At 36.9% G+C, this 14,639-nt stretch overlaps 2 protein-coding genes and 1 long non-coding RNA gene across 4 annotated transcripts; 1 reads left to right on the top strand and 2 right to left on the bottom strand.

Annotated features, from left to right (window-relative positions):
• Positions 1-2,193: 2,193 nt before the first annotated feature.
• Positions 2,194-5,794, bottom strand: LOC121881508. 2 transcript variants are annotated; one of them, XR_006091792.1, is made up of 5 exons: positions 5,377-5,794; positions 4,945-5,070; positions 3,460-3,483; positions 2,993-3,058; positions 2,194-2,665 (listed from the first exon to the last, which is right to left on the bottom strand). It is a non-coding gene; the product is annotated as an uncharacterized LOC121881508 (long non-coding RNA). The 2 variants fall into 2 exon arrangements; XR_006091791.1 differs by having other exon boundaries at positions 4,945-5,794.
• A 75-nt stretch (positions 5,795-5,869) lies between these two features.
• LOC121881507 (interferon alpha-inducible protein 27-like protein 2A) lies at positions 5,870-9,630 on the top strand. Its single transcript, XM_042389329.1, has 4 exons — positions 5,870-5,948; positions 6,112-6,141; positions 8,844-9,005; positions 9,346-9,630. Exons 1-4 carry the CDS (start codon positions 5,939-5,941, stop codon positions 9,429-9,431), a joined length of 288 nt encoding a protein of 95 aa, XP_042245263.1. The 5' UTR covers positions 5,870-5,938; the 3' UTR covers positions 9,432-9,630.
• A 2,384-nt stretch (positions 9,631-12,014) lies between these two features.
• Positions 12,015-13,833, bottom strand: LOC121881491 (interferon alpha-inducible protein 27-like protein 2A). Its single transcript, XM_042389300.1, has 4 exons — positions 13,725-13,833; positions 13,583-13,606; positions 12,905-13,090; positions 12,015-12,369 (listed from the first exon to the last, which is right to left on the bottom strand). Exons 1-4 carry the CDS (start codon positions 13,735-13,737, stop codon positions 12,284-12,286), a joined length of 309 nt encoding a protein of 102 aa, XP_042245234.1. The 5' UTR covers positions 13,738-13,833; the 3' UTR covers positions 12,015-12,283.
• Between the last annotated feature and the right edge of the window lie 806 nt (positions 13,834-14,639).

The following is a 14,639-nucleotide window of genomic DNA, read 5'->3' as shown; positions in this document are numbered from 1 at the left end:
GTTAAACGTTACAGTTACGGCTGAAAATGACAACAGAGAAAAACAAGTTTGCTAAGTTCATGTGTCTCCACAATTAAAATCAACCACCAGTCATCTACTCAGAAATGACTGTTGTTAGCGCAACGTCAGTCTGTAGTTCTAAAGAATGGCGGAATAATATTTTTAGTGATGAGGCTTTTTTTATTTGAGCACTGCTAGGTGTGCTGTCATGCTGATTTGAGCATGTTCTAAATGTCTAGTTGACCAATCAGATTGCTTGGTCGGAACTACATGTTGTATAATTTAGGTATGGCTGTAGTCAACCAAAGAAAATCTTGGTCGACTGAAATCGTACATAATCTTCAACTAATCGATTAATTGCAGGGTGGGTTGGATGTAATGGGACAGAGTGCACAGTGAACTCAGCTGTCACACATTTCTCCGTTCTTTATTTCTCTGTTTTGTGTCTTCAGGTTAGGCTAACCCATTGATGCTAACTTTGGAGCTAACCCCTTCACTTTTCCAGCACTTGGGGAAACAACAGACGTGACTTTTTAGCATTTATTGCAACTGTTACACTGGAGTCTCTACTGTACATTTACTGCCATACTGACAACTTACTACTAACCTTTACCTCTGCTCCGCTCGCATCCTCCGTCACTTTCCTGCCGCTCACTCTTTTCCCACTTGCTACGCCAACATACTACGCAATGCCGTATTCCCTATTTTCGCCATTTTACGGGTAACCCCCGGCCCTTACTCGTTTTATCCATTTTTCGGCCGAAACCGACTCTTACTAATTTTAACCATTTCTCTAAAACACCTACCCCGTATTCATTTAATCAGGTTTTCTTGAAGATCCGACGTTCTTTTCATTTTCGCACTTTTCGGCCGTGTTTCGGGAAACCCCTGCCCTTACTCGTTTTATTCATTTTTCGGCTGACACCCAATCTTATTAATTTTACCCATTTCTCCATGAACACCCACCCCATATTCGTTTTATCAGGTTTTCGGGAAGATCCGACGCTCTTTTCATTTTCGCCCTTTTTCGAGTAACCCCCGGCCCTTACTCGTTTTACCCATTTTTCTGCCAACACCCAATCTTACCAATTTCACCAAAATGTGTGTAAATGTGTAATATGTAAATATAAACACCTTCCACAAATACAAAAAAAGATTTGTAAACTCACAAAAATATTTTGCAAATATAAAGCGGATCTGCAAATACACAAACAAATTTCACAAATAAAAAAATATCTGTGAATACATTAATTTAATTTACAAATACATGAAAAGCATTTGTGAATATCTTTGTAACATGTACAACTTTCCAACAGGCATTTGTGAACTCAGTTTTTATCTGTGAATCAAAAAAACATTTGTGAATCTCAGTTCTACACGTGTGGATTTGCTTTTTAGACACACAGTTTTGAAACAAAGTTTCCCGCCGGTCCGAACGGTCATTTTCGGATAGCGCGTGATCGCCTGGTGAGGACGTCATTTCCGCATTTGAAAGTAAGAGCACGCAGTCTTTCTATTTTATTTATTTTTTTTTTTTTTAAAATAATCAACGATAAGTAATGTGCATTCATTGTTTTGTGTTAATGTCATACAGTGAGTATTAGTGTGTGTTTATTTGTTCTATGTCTGCTGAGTGACCATCCTCATTAGGTGAGCTTTTCTTGTTCCTGTTGGACCTGGAAGTTGTGATAACATGGTTTGGCCACTATGTCAAATTGCCTTCAAAGCCTGGTGCACTTCTTGGAGGTTTGGTGCATACCCACACATGGCCGTCTGTTCTGTAGCCTTGGTTGCTATGGTTGTTGCCAAGGATTTCCCATATGTTGTTTGCGTTGTCCAGTCTCATATTTCGGATCGGATTTTGACTCAAACATGAATAGATGTATTTGAGACAATAGCGAAATCCTACCACTATAGTTTGTTTCATGGTTTGTTGACATAGGCTCTGGAGCTGGCAAAAGTCATCCGTGACGCAGCTTTTGGAAGCTAATCAATCAGAAGAGTAGGCTCCTCGGGTGGGGGGCCTTAAAGAGACAGGAGCTGAAACAGCCTATTTCAGACAGAGGCTGAACTGAAGGGCTGCATAAACGGTCAGTAAAAGATAAATAAGGAGTTTTTTGAACTGTAAATCATGCAAAGAGATTCCAGTAGACTTGTGTGTTTTGTGTGTTTATTTTTATGCTTCTTCTTCTCTCTTGGTTTGAATTGAGTGATGCATTTTATGGACTCAATGAAAACGTTTCAAATTGTTACTACTACTGCACCAACAATAACAGAAGAATGATGTTTTTTTCATGCATTTTATTTTGACTTGATTAGAATTGGACAGTATGAGAAGATAAAAGTATCCAAAGAGCACAAAAGCATTTTAACTGCCTCCAGAGTCAGTTAAATTGGGTTCAAACATATTAGACTTGCTTCTTGAAGGTGAGTGTGTGGCACACACATGAAAACAAATTTAATTCAGGTGAATCAGATTTATCACACTGCAGAAAAACATCATTTGTAGTTGTCTCCCTTTGGTAAAGAGTAAATCAAGTAAATATTTATATTGTAAATCTTTAGGTGGTTACAGTTGTATTACAAATGGCTGATATCAGCCATCCTGCAACTCCTCCAGCACCAGCCATAAGTGCAGTTCCTGATCCTGTCAGACCAGCTGCACCTAGAATGAGATCAAATTACATATGAGGAATACCAAGAGATCATCAGCTCCCTGTTTATTCATTAAACTTTTATTTATTACAGGATGTCTAATGAGAGCAGTTCAAAGCAAAAGCAAATATCAAACATTTAAACATACAAAACTGCAAAAAAAAAAATCATGGATAAAATAGCAAAAGGACAAAGAGGACATCATTTTAGACTGCTCCTTTCTTCTGTGAAGAAATACTTATTTGTGTCAGTCCATCGTTTCCCATGTATTTGTAATGCCTGGAGAGACTTTCATTAAGATGAAAAATAAAATAAATAAAATATCATAATAGTTTACCCAATGACTGCACGATTGCCACCAGACCCCCAGCAGCAGGAGCCAGGAGCACAGCCGCGGCCCCACCTGGACAAGAACACAGCAGAAAAAACTTTCTTTCTATTGATGAGAACATAACATTTGGGGGATTTTTTTCCTCAATTACTTAAAATTTTCTAAAATAGCAATTACTGCATCATTTATTACTGTGAAGCACAGCATTTGTACAAACTGCTGCAACCCTGCCAAAAAAATGACATCCCTTTATTAATTCTTAGGTCAAGACAGTCAAATGTGTTGTATTTAAACATTTGAATTGTGTTGTCAGAATGATGAACTATGGATTTAAGAAAGTGCACACACTGTTTTGAGAAACATGATTTTCATTTGACATTATGCCAAAGCAACTGAGATGAGATTAATGGGTTCAAAAACTTTCATTAATCATTGAAAATCATTGAAGTCTAAGAACTTTGCAAATGTCTTACCTCCGCCAATAACAAGGGCCTTACCTGTCAATAAAACACACACAAAAAAAAACAAAATCAAAAATGATTGTTATTCACCTGAGCAGGCCCTGTCCTACATATGAGGACAACCAAATTATCCGGGTTAGAATAATGGCGAATTGACATGAATCTGGATTTTTCTGTTTCTTTGAAGCAGTCTTAAAATTAATCTGGAACTGTTGTCATAGCAACAAGTCCTTATGCCCAAATCTGCTACAGTGCAGTTTATTGACAGTTTGCTGGATCATGACCAATACATTTTACGGTGAACACACACATATATATATATGGAAAAATGGAAAAACGGTAGTACAAAGAGGCCCAAATTACAAGGTGAGACCAACATGAAAGTTTTAAAATGTACTTACTTCGCTTACACTACTACAGTTTTATTATTATAAGGATATTAAAATGCATATTTGCTTTTTTTTCTTTTTAGATTAGCATTTTCCCACCATGGAAGTAAGGTAACATTAGCTTGCATAGGTGAGCTAACAGTTAGCCAGGTTGCTACCAGCCAAAACTGATAAGCATTGCTAGCTTTCTGGCTCAAACTGAAACAATCTGAAAGTAATATAGCACTAATTATCCCGGAGCGCTCAATTTACCCCATCCCCATGCTCATTTTACCCCTACCTTGGGGTAAGTTGTGCCTTAGGACTAACTTTTTTTAATAGGTCATTGCTCAAAAAACATAATGATTCATGATGAAACATGATCATTGTTTTAGATCCTGACTGCTCGGCGTGTCGGGAGATTTAAGTAATCAAGTTACACTGCTGTGCCTCGTGCGTAAATGCGCACAGCGTCTCTCTCAATGGGGACACGCACTTATCGTTTCGGCTGCGGTGGGATCACTGCAAGTATTTAATAAACTCAAACATTTTTTGCTCGTGGGGGTGTTTAATAGTCAGCACCCCCAACTGAAATCATGTCCTTGGGTTCACCCGCCGGTTTATGTACAATTTATGAACCACATTCACAGCTAAGTTTGTATGTATTTCCCTGCACAGCCAAGAATGGAAAATCAAGGTGATTCTCATCACAGTGGCATCGACAGTTTTCTTGATTCAAGAATAGAGTGTAAGTCTAAAATATAAAGATTTGGTTTTTCGTGAGCTGACCGGTAAGCAACCCTATCAATGCCTATCATAACCCAAACAAGGGTTGTAGGCTGTAATGAATGACGTTTGTTCTTTTTTCTTCTTCTAACTCTTCATCAGTCAGTTTTTCTAGGAAAATATGGCCCACCCATTTTTGTATTAGCCCACCCAAAATACAATTTCTGCCAACACCACTGATCCAGAGTTTGACTTGCCTCTCTTCCTGAAACGGAAAAAAACAGTTTCCCCTCATCTCAGGGTTAACAAACTTTTTTTTTCTAAACCTACTTTCTAGAACAGACCACATATGTTTTCTATGCTGACTAAAAAACAGTGTGGTCAAAGGAACATTTATACTCACAAAATTCTTCTGTGTCCATGTCAATGTCCTTGTCAATTAGGAGTGATCAGCATTCCTTGAGGTTAAAGTATGTAATCTACCCACAGCATCCAGTCCATAAGGGGCCCCGCCCCCACCTTTCGACAACTGTTACATAATATTAGGGTGCACGTCATGATATTGACTATTTTAAGAGGCAACATTGGCGTAAAAATGAAACCACTATTTAAAAAAAAACTTTGCTGGTCCATATTTTTCTCTGAGCACTTCAAAGTGTCTGTATTTTACGCAGCTGTAGACACTGACATTGCGCAGGTGACCGTTCTGTGGTGTGAGAGATGTTGGCAAGGAAGTTTGAGTTTTTACGCCACAAGAACTTTTGTCAAAACCCAATGAGGAAATGTATAAATCAGCAAGTGCCCTAGCTGACCAATACAAAGATGACTTACCCACCTGCTCTCATTGAAACGCGCATTAGTGTTCGCAATAAAGAAAAGGAGCTCTGTATGAGTGCACAATAAATGTCTATGATCAGAAGACACAGTGCTGTGGCAGGCTAACTAGCTTCCAAAAGCTACAGATAACACAGGTTTATCCAGGCATTTGGAAACAGTGGGATTGCTGTCTGCATTCATCTGAGACAAAGCTGAAAATCATGAAGGAATAATCTAAAAAGAACAATACATTCACTTTTTTCCAAATGGTAAAAGTTATATCAGTTAAGTAGATAACTTAATGAAACATAACTTATAGGCATTTAAGTGGAATCTGAGGGCAAATGAGATCATGTTTGGGTGTTTCTGCAAAGCAAGTTTATATTTGACAAATTTATGCTCATGTGAGTTTCTTTTCCTGCTCTTGCTGCTTACACATTACACAGATGCATTGAGGAAAGTGACTCTCTGACGCCCTCTTTTGTTCAGATGGTAACATAGTTTTGTTTCTCAGTAAATGAAACCATCATCCAGTGTTTAAACCTCAGCCCAGTTTAAGGCTCATCAGAGCAGAGAAAGACATGGACCCTGGTGAGTGTATCTGTTCCTTTGACAATACTGATAGATGTCCTTGAACTTTAACACTTATATGTAACATATTTCAGTCGATTAATGAGAGCATCATAAATATCTTTGATAAGTCCAGCTGTGCTGTTATTAGATCTTAATTCTTGTTTTTAATCTTGTGTCCCAGTCACAGCTGGTGCTGCTGCAGCAGGAGCAGGTAAGCCTTTATGAGTCAGCTACTTTTTCAAGTTTAAAGATCTTTAATGTGGAAAAGTCATTGGATATGCTTACATTTTACAGTGTAACTTCCCGCTACTTACCATGTTATTTCCCGGAACTTATGGTGTAACTTCCTTGTTATGCATGGGTGTTTGGCAGACAAGCTTCACCCACACTCCAGAGATTTATTATGCTTATATTTTCTACTGCATTGTATGAATTTGATTCAGAACAAGTTGAGAAATGGATCTATACTTTTGAAAACTGGCTCCTAACAATGTTGGTCCAGCACTGCAGCAGCTCGTGACGGGCAAACTTACCACTCTCAAGTGCGTAGAACAAAAAAGCAAACAAAAAACAGGAAATGATTTCTTATGTTCTAAATCACCACCTCAGCGAGAGGAGGTGTTTATCACTTATTCAGCCTGTTTCAGTATAGTGAAGTCTAAAACACACATTTTGTTTACTATATATGGTGATGATTATTCTCTGAGTCTTCTTTCTTTGTCTGCAAAATCTGATATTATAAGATGTTTTCTGTTTCCTGTGTGTGTTCTTGTGCAGACTGCTGCATAAAAACTAGGCCAAATAGAGAGATATTATACCCATATTTCTGTAACAATTGCGTGCATGTGTGTCTTAGACTTCACTATACTGTAATACACTTAAATAATTGTGATAACAGGTGGATATAGCTTCAGGAGGGGAAAACGTTGGTGCCCCCCTCCCCCACTACACTGAAGGGACAACCCTAAAAGATTTTGCATAGCAGCTCAAAAGATTTGTGGACTCCTGCCCTGAGCTGCAGGACAAAATAAACAGACTGAAAAGAAGTGATAAACTCCTCCCACTGAAGTGGTGATTTAGAGCATAAGCACTAAGTTCCTGAATTTCTTTGTTTGTTTGTTTGTTTTGTCACATTTACAATTTAAACATTGTTTCCTCTTTTTTTGTTTTTGTGGGGTTTTTTTTTTACTATAATTAATCATTTTATAACTATATTTTGATTTTGATTAGTCAAGATGTTTTGTTTTTTAAGCTTTACATAGTACAATTTATATAGAACATTTCTATTGTATAATAGTAGTTTATATAGATAAGATGATATAAATAGAATACATTCTATTTAATCTTGTTCAATAATGTTTTCTCATTGTCTGTTCAAAATGAGCTAAACCAAACAGCTATTCTTGGGTCCCTCATTGTAACATCAGATGTGCAAGATCCTGTTATGTTTGACAGTGTTTACTGTGATCATTTGTTTTACGTGGTAATTATACAGTAAGAACAGGAGAACAGCATATACTTTGTTGGTTCTGTGTAATTAAAGAATAAAGTCTTTTTTATACGTTCTTATTGTGTAATTAAAGATATACTATGTATATTAATAAATGACTGTATTGTTAGTTTTTCATCCTCGGATGACAAAACAAGCCTTCCATAGCTGTGCACTTGAGAGAGGCAAGTTTGAGCTACTGCAGTGCTGGACCAACATGCCTGCTAGCAGCTAAATTTCAAAAGTACAGACCCATTTCTCGACTTGTTCTTATTCAAATTCATACAATGAAGTAGAAGACATAAGCTTAAGTTTGCATTTCAATGTTGTCCAGCAGAGAGCAGCACAAACCTGCCAATACTAAATAGCCTAAGAAACACTGTGATTATTTTTCATGAGAAGGTGCAGGGGAGCTTTTTCTTTTTTTGATCAAAATCGAAGGTAAAACTGCTCAGCCTTTGCATCCTACAGGTAAAATATTGTATTGCTCTTCAATGGAAACAATCTTAAGCACCAGCTACCTGTAATCAATGGTTGAACAGCCTCTCAAGTTGTCTAGTCATGGAAAAGCTGACATATGCTACCAAAGGCCACTTACAGACATTCTAAAAAAAAATCAAGACACTTCATGCTCTGCCTGGAAACAAATCACCCAACCAGCTCTGCACTTTTTGATGAAGAAATGTAGCTTATGTATGGCAGTATGATGAACTAATGAACTATGTGCATTTACTATTTTTCTTAATGTTTTCTGTGTGTGTGTTTATATGTGTTTATATATACTCATGTTGTGGGGTTACAAATCTGATGATATGGCTATCTTTTTAAGGAATTTAAGGGATGAAAAAGAGGTTGATGAAGTTATAAATTGCCTTAATGTACTCTCTAACGTATCAGGGCTAGCTCTTTTTCCATTTAACTGTATACATACAACAGAAATCAAAGGTATTCTAGTTAAAGATGAAGAAACATAATTTAGGCATTAATATCTGTAGAACTCAACCAGAGAGAGTACAGTTCAATTTCTGTCCCCTACTTCCAGAAATTAATGGATATGTAACTCATGAAGGATTTATCACACAAGGATTGGATACTTTTACTCATGACTGAAGGTTTGTTATATTTAGTTTATCATGCAAAGGTATTAGAAATCCCCCAATTGATTTATTGAACAAATAGACTCAGTATTTAAATAAAAATATTTTACATGATACTTATAATCAATGAGATATTAAATACCTGGTCTTTTAAAATAGTGATGATTGATAACCAACTTAACCTGTTCTTATAATAATGAGAGATTTATCTTGTAATTATGAGATATCAAGACGAGGCTTCCTTTTCTTTGGTAAATACACTGCCTTTCCTTACATTCAAAGCTGCCTGATTACTCAGTACACTGCTTTGTTCTTGTCCATGTGCAGTAGGAGCTATTGTCGCGGCTCCTGCCGTTCTGGGGGCGGCAGGTTTCACCTCAGCTGGAATAGCAGCAGGCTCCGTCGCTGCTAAAATGATGTCGGTTGCTGCAGTTGCAAACGGAGGAGGAGTGGCAGCAGGGAGTGTGGTGGCTGCTTTGCAGTCAGCAGGTAAAAGCTATGAGTGGACATTTTGTTGTGGATTTAGCTGTTGTATCTTAATGGTGATGTGATCATTGATGGAACAGTAATCTCAGGGTCATTAAATGCCCTTTAACTTTCATAACTGCAACAACATCAGCATAACATCCTATTCAAGTGTCTGGCAAACCTAAAACAACAATAATGTCACATCACAAAAGAAATAAGTATACTACAGTGTGTAGGTACAATATAATGTAACAATATATTAATGTAATATAACAATATACTACTGTATATACTGTGATGACAGTAGTACCATTGTTAAATTTACTTCTTTATCTTTATCTTTATCTTTATCTCACTGCAGGTGCGGCTGGTATATCAGGAGCTGCCTCTGCAGTTGTGGGCGGCGCTGGAGCAGCAGTGGGATGGCTGGCTAGCTTCATTGGCTGAAAATCAGGAAGGAATAATATATGAGAAATAATAGATGCACTTGCTTGATGGAAACAATTGGAAATTCTATCAATGAAGCAGAGCGTTTGTGTTTTGAAAAGTTTCCTTGTATGCATTTAAATGAATTATGAGATTATGTTTTGGCATTTCTGCAAAACATGTATTGGACTTTCACAAAATAAAATGCAATTGAAAAGTATTTAGTTCATTATCTTTTTTTTTTTTTTTTTAAATTGAGGTAATAATCTATCATTAATAATTAGGGGGTTTAACTCTGTGTGTATGACCTGTATGAATAAATACCTAATATTGTACTTTAGCACTTGAGTACAATTACTTAAATCCTTATTAGAGCCATGATGACCTCCAGGGCCAAAACATTATGTTCCTCAATAACATAGTAAAGATGAACGTTTGTTGTTTATGCAGGTTTAAAGGAGCAGTCAGAACTAAACTGGTTGAGCAACTCTTCAGTATCTATCTTTTATTTATCCTCTGATTCTTCTATTAAAGTGAGAAATGTTAAATATTTAAGTTTAATTTTCTATTATTGTTGATCAGACACCTTTTTGGTTACACCTTTCCTCAATTGTCTTTCACCCCATTTCTGAAACACTGTTGCAGTTGTCAAATCATCAAGTGCAATCACCACATCAGAGAGCAAACAACTAGCACACACATTCCTGGTTCAATGAACTAGTGCATAAACCCTACATTATCTTTTGTACTGACTCCCCTAAAATGAATTATTCTATGAAATAATTAACATCTGTACCTGTAAGTAAAAGTATTAATAGTTTTACATTTAGAATTAACTGAAAGACATGAAGTAGACTGACAGACACTATTAATAACTACTTTTTGGTCATTTTTGTACCCAATGATGCAGTCGGTGCCTCAAGGACAAATGAAGTTTTCTGTAGATGAGAAATGCACATCTGGTTCTTTCTGATGATTGTGACACGGAGGATGGATGCACTATGATCATATCGTTTTTCTAACTCCCAGGACCATGTAGACTTACACCACTGAGTGTTGAAATTAAAAACCCACCCACTGCCCAAACTTCCTCACACTTACATTTCTTTTTTCTACTGTATATGAAAGTTACTTTCTACATTGGTGTACTAGTGTACAGATCCCCCAAAGTCCCAAAAAATAAAAAATATCGTCTTTCAGGATTTTGGGAGCTCTGTACAAGTGCACAATAGATGTCCATGATCATAAGACAGAGTGCTGTGCAGGCCAACTACCCAGCTTCTGTTGCCCCCCCTGGCCTGATGGGTGTCAGGGAGGGATGTTGTGGTAGCCACGTTATGTTTATGTATGTTTAGTTCAGTAAATAAGTGCAGTCTGTATTTTGTTGGGCAGTTTATGTAAATTAAGATACATAAGTAATTGTTATATATAAGTCATTGAATAAGTTAATTAATAGTAATTTGTTAAAGGTAAAGCTACAGCAAGCACAGGTTTAGCCAGGCTAGCGGCATGGCTCTAGAGATTGCAATGTCAGTCGCTTTTATAAATATTCATAGTCCTCACATGATTAATCCTACTAACTTTGGTGATCCCCTGAATTTTTATATAGCACCACTGTTTAACATTTTATTTTAAAGTGAAACATTTCATCAACTATTGGATGGATTGCCATGGAATGTGGTCAAAGGGTTAATTTGTGGTTGCATGATTACTTTTGTTTATGGTTACATAGATAAAGGGGGTGGTTCATTTTACCCGCTGGCTCTATTTACCCCGTTCTCCCCTACAGGCTACAGGTTACAGTATCTGCTAAATCAGGTGTTAAAAGGGGATATATTATGCTTTTTGTGTTTTTCTGTTATTTATATACTGTTATAATGTCGAATTTATGTTGGTAACATGGTCAAAGTTCTAAAACTTGAGGTTAACCTATGTAGAAATGCTGCCTGCAAGTCAAAAGCCAGGGCTTCAACCTACTCTGAACGCTTTGTTTGTTATATTTATTTCTACCTTGCAGATGAGCTGACATCAGCTCATCTCACTTACCTACAAATGGCTGTCTGTTCCATAGCCTTGGTTACTAAGGTTTTTCCATGTGTTGTTTGCGTTGTCCACCCTCATATTTCAGGTCAGGTTTTGGCTCAAACATGTACTGAGAAGTTTCCATTTTGAGTAAAGAACAAGAAGAAGTAGCAAAATACTACCGCTATAGTTTGTTTCATGCTTTGATGATATAGCCTCCAGAGTTACTGTAAGTCTGCTGAGGGGCAACTTCTGAAAGCTGGCCAATCAGAACAGAGTGGAATCTTCGGAGACGGCCTGTTTCAGTACTGAGGGGCTGTGTAAAGGGTCAGTATGAGTTAAATAGGGAGCTTTTTGAACTGATATTGCAAAGACATTCCGGTAGAGTCCCAGAATAAAAAAGGAGACATGTAAATGTGCATAATATTTCCCTTTTAACTTGTGTTTTGTGTATTAATTTGTATGCTTCTTCTCTCTTGGCTCCATAAAATATGATATATATAATATATGAAAATGTTTCAAATTGTTACTACTGCAGCACCAACAATAACAGAAGAATGGTGGCTTTTTTCATGCATTTTATTTTGACTTGATCAGAATTGGACATTATGAGAAGATAAATATATCCCAAGAGCACAAAAGCATTTTAGCTGCCTCCAGAGTCAGTTAAATGGTGTCAAAACATATTATATATACTTGCTTCTTGAAAGATGTTTTAAGCTAAGTGTGTGGCACACACGGAAACATTTAATTCAGGTGAATCAGATTTATCACACTACAGCAAAAACATCATTTGTAGTTGTCTCCCTTTGCTAAAGAGTAAATCAGGTGAATATTTATACTGTAAATCTTTAGTTGGTTTCAGTCGTGTTACAGATGGATGATATCAGCCAGCCTGCAACTCCTCCAGCGCCGGATGTAAATACAGTTCCTGCTCCTGAAAGACCAGGCACACCCACAGTGAGATCACATTACATATGAGGAATACCAAGAGATCATCAGCTCCCTGTTATACTCGTCTGTCCATAAGTAAAGCTTTTACTCTAGAGTGTAAAATAACTTACAACTTTATTTGCAGGGGATTAACAGGATTTTTATCTTCCTCCAGTAATGCTACAAGCATCATTCTATTTTATTCTCCACCCTTTTCGCTATTATGGAGCAAACACTTCTCACCCACTGACACTCCCAATGCTTCCTCCACCCACTTTGATTACCAGCACATATTACGTTTTAATCCACTCAGTCATTCATTCATTCATTCATTTATTCAGCTGTACATGTCCTGCATATGTACAAAGGACAGTAAAAGCAAAAGCAAAGATCAAACATTTTGACATGAAAATCTGCAAATAAAACACAAGGATAAAATAGCAAAAGGTTGGGGCATTAGCCTAGACTGCTCCTCTTTACTATGAAAAGATACATGTTCATTGAGGTGAAAATTAATATAAATAAAATGTCTAGTTTACCCAATGACAGCAAGGTTTCCACCAGACTCCCAAATGTCATGCCTCCTCCAAAAGTACTTGCATAATATATTATGGAAGCAATGGTGCTTGCTGCTATTCCACCTGAGGTGAAACCCAGGGCAGCCAGAAGAACAGGCAGAACAGCAGCCAGAGCAGAACGAGTCAGGAACACATTCCAGGCACCAGCTAGACAAGAACACAGCAGAAGACACTTTGTTTCTATTGATGAGAGTATAACATTTGAGGGATTGTTTTTCCTCAATTGTTTAAGCACATCTTCTAAAACACACTTCACCACCTCATTTTATACTGAGAGGCACAACACTTCATTTGTCCTGCATAAAGACGTCACGCTCTCAAAACATTTAACTCATCTGTCAACGTAAACCGTGACATAACGTAAACCGATCAACTGCTGCATAGCTGCCAACAAAATTACATGTCCTTTCATCATTATTTCGGCATTACTTCTGTGTGAAAGCAACAGGACATAAATATAATGTGAGAAAATGAACTATGGTTTTCAGAAAGTGCAGACAGTGTTTTGAGTATCAGGATTTTCATTTGACATTCTGCAAAAGCAACTGAGAAAAACTGTAAAAGATGTACGTGCTCAAAGACTTTTTAACAAGTTGTGTTGATTCTGATTGATTTCCAAAGACTTTGCTAATATCTTACCTCCACCGGTAAGGAGGATCTTACCTGTCAATAAAGCACAAAAAGAAAACACAAGTTACCATGTTATCCATGCTGAGCAGATATGTTTGCTATGCTGGTTAATATTAAGAAACAGTGTTGTCAAAGGAACATTTATACTCACAAAGTTCTTCCATGTCAGCTTTAGGAGTGATCAGCCTGCGATGAGATGTTGCATGTAATGTACAACCTGATGCATGGGTAAGGCTATATATACCCTGTTGTTGTCATTTCTGAGAAACTGAAACTAAAGAGCAACAATGATGTAAATAAAAACAAATTTTCATTTTTAACCAGAATACCCCTTCAATTCAGAATAAATGGATATAAAAGATATTTATTGTGCACTTGTGATCTACTCTCTGTTTAACTGTACCACCTTTTTCAAGATCTCTTTATGTTTGTTTCCCTTTATGTCCTTTATGTTTGTTATATGATTCATTGTTTGTTTGTTTGTTTGTTTGTTCCCTTTTGCCTTAGATTTTATTACACTATTGTTTTGCATTATGATGTAATATTTACTTGTGTGGACCTCAAGAAGAGTAGTTGCTACCTTGGGATCGGCTAATAGGAATCCAAGATTTAAAAAAACTAAACAGTAAACTTGTCTTTTGTTACAGTTCTGTTATTTGTAACATTTATTTCTCAATATTGAGTTCACTTTTTCAAAACTCTTCACGCAGTCAGCACAACAGAAGTCAATGTGAGCTAAACTGTGGATTGTTTTTCATTGCTTTGACACAAAATGACCCCATCTTTGACTATAGGGCATTCCTTGAAATTCACATTCAGTCAAGTTACATAAAATCGTCTTCCTGTCAAGTTAGAATCAGCTGACAAATGCAACTAAATGCTTGTTGGTCTCTGTCTCCCCCTGCTGTGGAGAGGAATGATCATTCTGTATTATTGGATCTGGCTTTTAATTTTTTATTTTAATTCTTGATTTGTTTGCGAAAGACAGGAAACAGATATTAATACAGTCAGTTTTACTTCAGATCTGAAGCAATAAAAACTTCATTGCATAACAGTCCATGGCGAG

This window comes from Thunnus maccoyii, chromosome 16, assembly GCF_910596095.1.
Source record: "Thunnus maccoyii chromosome 16, fThuMac1.1, whole genome shotgun sequence".
Classification (NCBI taxonomy): domain Eukaryota; kingdom Metazoa; phylum Chordata; class Actinopteri; order Scombriformes; family Scombridae; genus Thunnus; species Thunnus maccoyii.
This window is presented reverse-complemented; position numbering and strand designations above follow the sequence as displayed.

Excerpts from the sequence above, each read along its gene's own strand:
- LOC121881507 (XM_042389329.1), top strand. Across the intron at positions 6,142-8,843 it reads TGCTGCTGCAGCAGGAGCAG|TAGGAGCTATTGTCGCGGCT; the intron begins GTAAGCCTTTAT and ends GTCCATGTGCAG. Across the intron at positions 9,006-9,345 it reads GGCTGCTTTGCAGTCAGCAG|GTGCGGCTGGTATATCAGGA; the intron begins GTAAAAGCTATG and ends ATCTCACTGCAG.
- LOC121881491 (XM_042389300.1), bottom strand. Across the intron at positions 13,091-13,582 it reads GATCCTCCTTACCGGTGGAG|CTGGTGCCTGGAATGTGTTC; the intron begins GTAAGATATTAG and ends GTTCTTGTCTAG. Across the intron at positions 12,370-12,904 it reads GGAAACCTTGCTGTCATTGG|GAGCAGGAACTGTATTTACA; the intron begins GTAAACTAGACA and ends CTGGTCTTTCAG.